An 11285-nucleotide genomic window follows, 5' to 3' on the forward strand; every position below is an offset into this window, starting at 1 on the left:
CAAACAAACAGAAAGGCTTATTTTGCACCATTTTTTCCTCTTTCTGTATAATCCAGTTGTCATATTCATGTCTGGTTCATCAGTTTTAGTTGTTGGGGGAATCTTGTCCGATTTAGCGTGGCATATTGGGCACCGCATGTGCATTGCAGTAAAATGTCAAGAGTCAATAATCATTCCTTCATGTCTTAATTTCTAAACTACTGCATGCAGGCATCATTTGTTACCTCATTTGTAATGCTGTGCTGCTGATTCATGATGGATTGCATGAATTTCTGCATTAACCTTAGGGCCACATGGACTTGTAACTGCATACAACCACTTTGCATTCTTTGGGAATGTGAGAGTCTACCTCTGTCAGTGCGTATTTGGCTTGAAGAATGCCAGTATCATAAAGTGGATGCTGCAGCACTTGTGACCCAACTTGCAGTTTTAGAATTTTGTGTCCATTTCAGACCATGACCCTGATGTTAGGTTTAAACCTAAATGGCAGCTGACTCAGTGGTTGATAGACATGTCTTTAGAATAGAAAATTGTACCATTATTCCAGAGGAGATATTGGTGATATTTAGAGATTTTCAGTTCAGTTCTGCAAATAGTCGCATGTGTGTGCTAGGCTTGTAAAGTAAATCTTTCTGCACTGTGCACTCACTTGACCTCCTTCCTCTCTCTTCTTTTGTCTCTTCCCTTACAGGGAGAACCAACAGTCTCCATCGTGACAACACTTTCACAAGCAAATCCTCTCCTAAATTTGATTTCTCTTCTAATAATTGTCATGGGAAGAAAATGCAGAGTTCTCTAAAATGAAAAATTGAGAAAGCCCAAGTATTTGATTACCAAGGAACTATGAGCAAAAGCAAAGTAAGAATCTATTATTGATAAAGTCTTTAATATAGCATTGCACTTTTTCCTCAGTTTTTAAGTGGCTGCTTGAAGGAGCAAAAGAGAATCAGAGCGTTAAATATGAACATCAAGATAAGCACCTGAAGTCGCTTGATTGGAGGTGACCTATCAACTTCTTAGCAATAGGGGTAGGTCATGACTCAGTTGCCATGCGTGTTGTCATGGTGACCAGTCCAGGTACCCCTTTCCCCCTCCTCTGGTTGGTCCAACTTTTGTTGTGGTTTCACAACCATGGACCTCAGCTGACAGAGGCAGCACCCCCGTGCCCCTCCCCCTGTATCTGCTCCAATCAGGCAAGCCGTGTCATCTGTACAAGGAGGAGTTTAGATCAAATCCCTGACAGTATTTCAGAGAACACAAGATACCTCAATCTACAAGAGAACTCAATTCAGGTAATTTTGGTTTCATCCACAAATGGAAAACACATTAAGACTTTAAAGATAGATACCTTGAGAGCATTATGTTTAATTTTGCTACAATATGCCTCCCTTTTATTTGTTTCCACACTAGGTGATCAAGTCTGATACATTTAAGCATCTGCGACATTTGGAAATCCTCCAGCTCTCAAAGAACCACATCCGACAGATTGAGGTGGGAGCTTTTAATGGTCTTCCTAACCTCAATACACTGGAGCTTTTTGACAACCGTCTTACAGTGGTGCCATCCCAAGCTTTTGAGTATCTAAGCAAGCTAAGGGAACTATGGCTAAGAAACAACCCAATCGAGACGCTGCCGGCGTTTGCCTTTCATCGTGTTCCCTCTTTACGGCGTCTTGACCTAGGGGAACTCAGGAAGCTGGATTTCATCTCAGAGGCTGCCTTTGAAGGTCTGATAAACTTGCGCTTCTTGAATCTTGGCATGTGTGGCTTGAAGGACATACCTAACCTCACCCCATTAGTGCGACTAGAGGAGTTGGAGCTATCAGGGAACCAGCTCGGGATAGTCCGGCCTGGATCCTTCCAGGGTCTAGTTTCACTTCGCAAGCTGTGGCTAATGCACTCCAGAGTGTCAGTCATTGAACGCAATGCCTTTGATGACCTCAAAAACTTGGAGGAGCTGAACCTCTCTCACAATTCCCTGCATTCCCTGCCTCATGACCTCTTCACCCCTCTGCACCAGTTGGAGAGGGTACATCTAAACCATAACCCTTGGGTTTGTAACTGTGACGTTCTCTGGCTCAGCTGGTGGCTGAAAGAAACAGTTCCCAGCAACACCACTTGTTGTGCTCGCTGCCACGCACCCCCAGGTCTAAAGGGCAAGTACATTGGAGAACTAGACCAGAGCCACTTTACCTGCTATGCCCCAGTGATTGTTGAGCCACCCACTGACCTCAATGTCACTGAAGGCATGGCTGCTGAGCTGAAATGTCGTACTGGAACGTCAATGACCTCCGTGAACTGGTTCACTCCAAATGGCACGCTGATGACCCACGGATCATACCGAGTTAGGATTTCAGTGCTCCATGACGGAACACTGAACTTCACAAATGTGACCATGCAAGACACAGGACAGTACACTTGCATGGTAACCAACTCTGCTGGAAATACCACTGCATCCGCCGTTCTCAATGTATCTGCTTCAGACCCCAGCAACACCTACAGCTATTTCACCACCGTCACTGTGGAAACACTAGAGCCAAGAACAGACGAGGAGGAGTCTGCAAGACAGTATATTAACGAGACCTTCATAGATTTTCCTAATCCTACTGTCCACCAACCTGGTGTTACTATAACGCCTTCTCTCTCTTCTCTCTCCTCACTGTCTCCACGAATCAATAGAGCTCCTGGAAATACAGTGACTGAGCCCCCAGAACATGTAACTAACATTCCAGGCCTGGATGATGTAATGAAAACAACTAAGATCATCATTGGTTGCTTTGTGGCCATTACTTTCATGGCAGCAGTAATGTTGGTGGTCTTCTATAAACTCCGTAAGCAACACCAGCTACACAAGCACCACGGACCAGCCAGAGCCATTGAAATTGTGAATGTAGAGGATGAGATCGGAGCCGGAGCAGGAAGTGGCATCTCAGGTGGTTCGACAATGAATTCTGGAACAGGTGGAGAAGGAACCCTACGGATACATCATCCAGAAATAGTCAACCTTCCCAACATTGGTCGTACCGATACGCTAAACCATTACTACAAGACACATCATTTTAACAACAATGTGATGGGTCTTAGTATTGGCACTGAAGGGATGGGGCCAGGAGGGATCCTGAGTAACAAGAGCCAGCAAGGTCAAGATATTCCCATCTCCTGTACCTCTGTCCCGATCTCAACATCCAACTTGCTCACCTCATCAGGCAACGGCACCAACACCATCCCCAGTTCGATGTCCCCACCACTCCCCATGTCTCTGCCTATGCCTACCATGGGCTTACATGGATCGATCAAGGGTTTCATGGGCCAAAGCCAGAATCCACAAATGGAACCTCTTCTTTTCAAGGGGAGTTCGAAGGAAAATGTACAAGAGACTCAAATCTAACAGCAAAAGTGAGAGTATTGAGTGAGAGTGAGTGAGAGAGAGTTGACGACAGAGAGGGGATTGATCTTGGGTTTATGCGCAGAATGATTAGACACTAGAGTGCACTGACATTACACTAGGAAAGAGGATAGACTGAAACGGCAATACACAAACACATAGACTTATCTGTGACAGTGTACTGAGCCAAGGATTACCACAATGGCCCACTTGTGTTTGTAGTAACGATCATGGCCATGGAGATCAAGGAATGGACATTGCTACAATGTAAATCTGTGCCAAAGCAAATGTTTTTTGCAGTTTCTACAAGCTGTGTCCTCATAGGAAAAAAAAAATAGCCTTTCAGAGTAATCAGTCCCCAAACCGTTGTTGGCCAGCAGAGTTGAAAGACACGCACAGCACTTGCCACACTGAAGATCAGAGATATTGCAGAATAAAATCCAAGAGACATTTTTCTTCCTCAAAAAACCACGAGCCACATTCTCTCTCTAGTGACTCAAAAGACTCCCTCAAGGTGAAAATTATGTAGGCATAAATAGATGGACAAAAGGGTACAGTGCAAACTACTGTGAAAAATCCACAAATTATATAAATATATTTTCATCTAAATATGTATCATTGCAGACTCTGATGCAGACATATTTTGGGGTGGATGTATAAGCTGGTATAGTTTGTTTCTTTGTGAATAATCAGGGGCGGCGATAGTTGAGGTTTGTTATGATATGTTTTAAGTTTGGCTACTTCTCAGAAACATAAGGGCTCAATTGCAACACTCATTGTGAATCTTTGAATTGGCTTTGTGGCATAAAGTCCATTTAGGTTGTATTACAGTAAATGCAGATCTCTGTTTGACAAACTTTTGTCTGTTGTTTCAGTAATAATCATTACAAACTTTTGTGTTCTGAAAGTGTATTATGTATTTTGTAAAAGCCAGCTTCTTGGTATTTGAATTGACAATTCCGATACTTAAATGCCAGCATCAATTAATGGTAAAAACAAACACGAACAGGTAATCCAATGCAATGACCTGTAAGGGTAAATTAAAGTGTTGACAATGTGTTATTTGAATCAGATCAGTAGCCAGATATTTGCTTTTAGACTGGAATTTGATATGATCTCCTTGCTCGTGGTTACCATAATCATGCCATGAAATGCTGTCATAAGGATGAGTCGACATCTATCTGCAGCAGCTTTCAAGAAGGGAGTGAACATCCATCTTAAGAAGATTGGAATGAAAGGAAATGTACAGTATATTAATAATAATAATGTCTGGTTGTATGACAATTGTAAGATCCACATTTTTAAAGTGTAACTTTCATATGTTAAATGCCATTTACGCTTCTTGCGTTTCAACTATGTATTTCTTTATTTTTGTTAGTTTGATATAATGTGTACAGTTGTCTAGCCATGTATCATTACGTGTGAAATAAATCAATCATATATTGGGTTGTATCGGGTCAATATGGCAACCACGCAGGTTAAGAGTGAGACATTGTGCCGTTCTCTGTGCTAAAACCTGGATTGAATGTATGGTTAGTGGTTTAGCCATTAGTCACCCTGGTAATGACACGTACTGTCTGTCCTGTTAACGCGGTCAGACAGGCTTTTAGCGACTTGCCTGTGGATGGGCTACACTTCTGGTTTTGGAAGATGAATGTTTTCATGATCTAATCCTTTAATGAAGGCGGGTTTGTCAAAAATTAGTCTTCGCCCATGGTAATTCTTCTGCTCTTGTGCTGACAAAGTTTGAAATGTGAACAGACAATTAAGGAAAAGTAATGTTTGTTGCAATTGAGCGCAAACTGGACAAGTAACCAGTTATTCCAGACAATGGAAAATCAGTGTTGACTGTAATGAAGGTCTAATTTTGCTGGGATGTGTGTGTGTGTGTGTGTCCCTCAAAGCTACACATTGTATATGAGGTATTTTCTATTCAAAAGAAGGATTTTGCCATTAGCAATGAGCTCATGCGTTCTGGAAGAAGGCATAAAATGAAGTATTGATAGTAACAGTGATGATAATAAGAGTGATGCTGCTAGACAAAATCCAGAATCGGCTCTCACATTGTTATATCTGTGAAAGGAACATCTTCTAATGCTAGCAAGCTAAGGCATTTTTCAAGTATGCCTTGAACATGTGTATTGATTTTTTTGTAACTTGGATTGTCTAAACTGCAGCCATTTCTCTATTATTTCTCAACCTTATGTTATTATTTCTGGTCATAAATATAATTTTTTTTTAAAAATATAGTCAATGTAAATCTGCAACCTGTCCAACAGATTTAGAGGGCAGGATTTGACTGTATCCCCACAGAGACACAAAAAGAATCTAAATTAATTCTAAAGACGTAACATATGGCTGCCCCCTTGATGTGCTACATTTGGTGCTCCGTCGTCAAATTTCAAAGAGCATACTAGATACCTCCTTGTGTGCCGGGAATGAGGGTACATTTCTCCACGTTAACCGTGGAACAAATCTTTTACCTGAACATTACTGTAGCAATGTTTTATTATGATGATGATGACTCACCTAATCAGCATGGAAATGTTCCTTTCAAATCTCTGAGCATCCGTAAAACACGACATGCAAGGTTATCATTGTTATTATTAACGTTTGAAGGAAACACAGATGGCTTTTGTTGCATCTTAGTATTGTGGCTGCCATTGTACTCTGTGTTCGATGCTACTGCAGAGAAAGCTCATTCTCGTAATGTTCAGAACTATATGACCCCTTTTAATGAAGTTGACAAGCTTGAGACTGTACATACCGATCATCTGTACCTAACTGTAGCATTGAGTTTGGCTACAGATGGAGTTCTGACATGTTTGTATCCTCTCTGCATCACCCATTGCTTACAATGGATGCTTCTGTCCAAGTGACATTTATTGGTTTGTTGGAGGCAAAACTCCTTAATGAAATGGATTATGGTATCTGAGACACCAAATTGCGAGACAAGAAAGTGGACTGACCTTTTGGTTCTTTAAAGGTAAGCTGTTCTGTTTGATAAAACAATATTAAAAAGATAGTCTGCTTTAAAAGATTTGAAAGAGAAATGTGCAAAGCAACAGAACTTTTAGATTCCTTTACACAAAAAAACTATATATAAAAATGTCATGTGTTTTCTTTTCTTTTTCTTTTGTGTTTTATTTCCAGTTGTTGGTTGTATCTTAGTATGTGGTATTATCAGTTTGGGCCTTTATGGATTGTCATTAAATGTCATTTTTCCCCCCTCAGAAATTCATCCAGGTACACAGTGTGACAGAAGAGTGTATTTCTTGAGTTATAGCAAAATCAACATGTGCAATATTTACACTTCAATGACTGTCATGCAGTGACTGAGAGGTATTTTATTTCGCTGTTTACTATTTGTGTGATTTCAGTTTTCTGCTTCCTGTAAGGATATAGTCTGTTATTAGAAACATACCACTTTCCTTTTTTGTTGTGATTTCATCCTACAGAACACAACCACAACTATTCTAAATATGAAATGCATTAACAAGTTTAAAATGACAAATGACCTTTCAAATAAGTTATTGCGTGAACTTTTATAATATAAAAGGAAAAATATGTCAAGTATAATTGTGTTTAAACTTTATTTTCTGACCTACTTTTCATTTACTACACACGTTTGCTTTTTCAGAGGTTAATCAGGAAAGAGGAAATACTTTCAAAATAAGGTTTTGGATCAACACTATGGCTTGCCCCAGTCATGTTAAAAAATAATTACATTTAGAAGTATCTTTTAGTACGGAAATGTAATTTTTTTTCTTACAGAATTATAGCAAACATGGCTATATACACTCACTGGTCACTTTATTAGAGTTAGTACAGGCTGGGACCACCTTTTGTCTTCAGAACTGTTTTAATTCTTAATAGCATAGATTCAACAAGATGCTAAAAGCATTGCTCAGAGGTTTGGGTCCATATTGACATGATAACATCACACAGGTGATGATGATGTGAAACCACATTCCAAAACCTTGAAATTTGGGGACAGTGAACTCATTTTCATGTTCAAAAAAACCGCTTTGAGATGATTTGAACTTTCTGATATGGCAGGTTATCCTGTTGAAAGCAGCATTATAAGATGGATACACTGTGGTTATAATATGATGGGCATGATCAGCAGCAATACTCAGGTATGTTGTGATGTTTTTAAACGATGCTTAGTGTGTACTAAGGGTCCCAAGGTGTGACAAAGAATATCCCCCACACCATTATACCACCATGAGCAATGTCGTTTATGCCAAATTCAAACCCTATTATATTGATATATATCATATGTTGCAGCAGAATTGGACACTTATCAGACCAGGCAATGCTTTTCCAATTTTCTATTCTCCAATTATGGTGAGCCTGTGTGAACTGTAGCCTCAGTTTCCAGTTTCTTCTGCTGCTTAAGCTTATTTCACAGCGTTGTGCACTCAGATACACTCTACTCCATACCTTGGTTGTAATCAGTGAATATTTAAGTGACTGTAGCCTTACTGCCAGCTTAAAGCAGTCTGGGCATTCTCCTTTGACCTCTGGTATTTCAGTCCTGAGAACTAAATGAACGATTTTCTGTTTTTTCTGACCGTTGTCTGTACACCATAGAGATGGTTATGTTAGAACACCCCAGGAAATACTCAAATACTCAGACCAGCCACGTGGCACCACCAACCATGTAAAAGGACATTCAGAGTTACTTAAGTCACTTTTCTCTAATATTTCGATATTTGTTTTTTAATGTCAACAGGTTGACTTGACCATGTCTACACCTAAATGAGTTGAGGTGCTGCCATGTGAAAAATGATCTGTTATACTTTGCTGATTGAAATCATAAAAACAGATACATTTTTATCATTTATTTTGGAAATGATCTTTCTAGCAACATTGCAATTAAAGAACAAACATTTAACACAAAGTGCTCCACAACATCACCTGCAGTCTAGAGTTGGCCTACATCAAAGTACAACTGACACACACTTCATACTAGCTGCATTTGCTTTAACTGAGCTATACAGAAAAAAGAAGGTACACAAAGGTCATACCACTAAGTCCATAATTAAGGTGTACTAATTGAATAAGAGGTGCTGGTGTGCCAATCACAATCTAACAAATTCAACAAAAAGAACTAACAACTCTGGAATCACTATAGCGTGGAAACCACGTTAGTAAATCAACTGGTGCTTTGTGTTATATTAGGGTAATTATAAATTACCCACTCTGCCAATTTTTATTACTAGTATAAATTTACAAACAGGCTAAAAAGGGAAATCAAACAAACAATCACTTCTTTCCGGTGATTAGACATTTTCCATGCAAGGCAACTGTGAAACGACTCAGTGGCTATGACACCAACATGAACAGAACTATGTGCCTGACACTGTGGCTTCTTCTTGTTCTGCATCATTATCACTACTTCTTTTTCTGAAAGGGTTGATTGTGTGTTGTAAAGTGTTCTTAAGCTAAGTGAAATGAGGTGAGACTGTATACGCAATCACAGTCTTGTCTGCAAGATGTATCATAAGTTCAAGCCGCATTATAAAACAAGTTCAAAGGAATAAGCATTGTTGCATCAGCTATAAGCCATAACCATGAATCTGAATGTGTTTAGATAAAATGTTTGGACCTTACATCGGGGAGATTGTATCTGAAATATCTTTGGGGGCACTATGTAAAGTCATTTTCTTGAATGTAATTGTCCTTGGCTTGTACTCCGGTCTCCAGAGACCTCAGTCCCCACGAGATGTCTTACACATAATGTTAAAGGCTTGCACACCAAAATAGCAATAGACAACACAGCTTCAGTATAATATGGTTAGGCTCTATTGAAGTATTTCTGAAGCCAGTAAAGACATCAAAATGTTCTGTAACACCATGAGAACACCATGAGATGACACATCTTGAAGCATATTATAATTATCTGTTCTGTAGCATTTTTCCTGTTTGTCAGCTTGTATTAATAGCGAGCAAACATATGGTACGGAGAATGTGCAAGACTTGACTTGAATTTGTCCTTTTTCTGCCATGTTTGAAAAGAGCAATACTCACATGGAGCGAGGGGGGTGTGAGAGCGAGAAAAGAGTGTGTATGCTGCAGAAAAAAATGCATTAAAATGTGCCGAAGATGAAAGAGAAATGCTCAAAAGCGAATACATTTTTAGCATTCTGTGATCTTGGCGTGCATATAATGTAATGCAAGAGGGGTACATTTAAATTAGCAAAGGTGGAATTTAAAATACCGGTTTCATCCCTTGCAGCAAGAAACAACCACAGTCCACAGGAGGTTTATATATCAACAAAAATCTCCACTTGTAATTTTAAACTGTGCTTTCTATTAAAAGGGAAAGAGGAAAACCTGATTTCTGTTTGCAAAATTCTCCCTGTGCAATCACATCTCCTTTGCACAGTTGTAGAGCAGTCATTTCCTATAAATCCACTGTGCCTGCACTATCCTCTCCTCTTCCCTTCTCCCTTCAAATTCAATAACCTCCCAGCTGTGTGTTTCTCCAGGGATTCCCCCAGCTCCCCTGGCCCACAGACAGACTGCAGAATCTGTGGGGAACCTGACACAACATAAACTCCACTGTGAAGCAGAGGTGTCAGAGTCTGTGGGCTGCATCGAGGAGCCATGGAAATGCAAAGGCCTTTTTATTTCTTCACACTTTAAAGGTTGAAGGGACAAATGCATGCGTAAAACACAAGAGTAAAATGTTCGATATGAATGTGTGAAAAAGTACAACCTATGACCTATTTATTCATTGTAATGTGAAGATTCACTAACTACTGTCGGGCTTAACTCTGACTAAGGAAGCATGAGAAAAGCTGTATGGAATTATATGAGAAAAATGTGACATTGACCCACTTGGGTATAGTTTATGCAAGACGGGTAAAAGGAAACCAGTGGCCCTTTGATTTAAAGTCTGCTCTTTAAAGATTCATTTTTGACTGTTACATGAAAGTATGTGCTTACTACTGATGTACTTTGAGGGCTTTTTTATACTGTACTGAACATACAGTGCTTTGCTTTTATTTTGGTCTATATTTAGACCCCCTCAGTATTATTAAGAGGCATTGAGCAGATCTTTTTTGTTTGGTGATACAGTTTCATTTTTCACCCAAAAGAACTCAATTATTAATCCAGGCATAGAAGATAAACAAACATACCATAGGGAGACTCTTTTTGCTAGACATGTATAGCCATCTCGTGTAACTTGCAAGCACTCAGAAGCCCTTGTAACCCCAGACAGTTCTTTCCCTCTACTGGGGATAAAACACTCAACCTGACCAACAAGACTTGTCACCCGGAAAAAAAAGCTGTATATCTTTCTCTCCACTGAATATTGCCAAATGGGTTTGGAAATAGAGCCGCTGCTTTATGTGTGTGGGGAATTAGGCTGATGGCAACTTATGTCTGGTTTGCTTGTGTTCTAAGCTGTTTTTACTCATGCGCAAATACTTTTATTGAAATTAGTATTTCTTACGACTGTTTATGCATAAAATAATGTATATAAGGTAGGGCTGTTCAAAATGTAAAAATAATATAAAGGTGCTTTGGAAATCTGACTATTATTAATAACACATCAGACCATTTTAGAGTCTAATTTTCTGTATTAGGTCAGAGACAAAAATATCTCTTGGTGATGAATCCAAATGACAATCTGAAATAGCCTCTTTGAAAAAACACAAAGCAGGCTTTGTTATATTGCTTTATAATCATGTTATGTGCTACCACAATATAACACAAAGAAACCTCACCAGTGTTTGTTACACTGTAGGGAAGGTATATGGTGGGTGAGGAGGTTTAAAGTAATTACTTTCCTATTAATATTCTCTTTCCAGCATACATCGTAAACTGACACATCCTATGTATTTACTGGAGGAAGATCTGTAGTAAATTGTTCCCCAGTGCATTCA

At 39.4% G+C, this 11285-nt stretch overlaps 1 protein-coding gene across 1 annotated transcript in view; it reads left to right on the forward strand.

Moving 5' to 3' along the window:
• Positions 1-6643, forward strand: part of lrrc4bb (leucine rich repeat containing 4Bb) — a 10466-nt gene extending 3823 nt beyond the window's left edge. Inside the window, exons 2-3 of the mRNA XM_005748479.1 lie at positions 692-1292; positions 1411-6643. Coding sequence (XP_005748536.1) covers positions 1050-1292; positions 1411-3387 — 2220 coding nt within the window. The 5' untranslated portion in view covers positions 692-1049 and the 3' untranslated portion in view covers positions 3388-6643. The remainder of the gene's footprint in view (positions 1-691; positions 1293-1410) is intronic.
• The last annotated feature ends 4642 nt before the right edge of the window (positions 6644-11285 follow it).

This window comes from Pundamilia nyererei, unplaced genomic scaffold, assembly GCF_000239375.1.
Source record: "Pundamilia nyererei isolate P.nyererei 1_Seehausen unplaced genomic scaffold, PunNye1.0 scaffold00223, whole genome shotgun sequence".
In the NCBI taxonomy this organism is placed as follows: Eukaryota; Metazoa; Chordata; class Actinopteri; order Cichliformes; family Cichlidae; genus Pundamilia; species Pundamilia nyererei.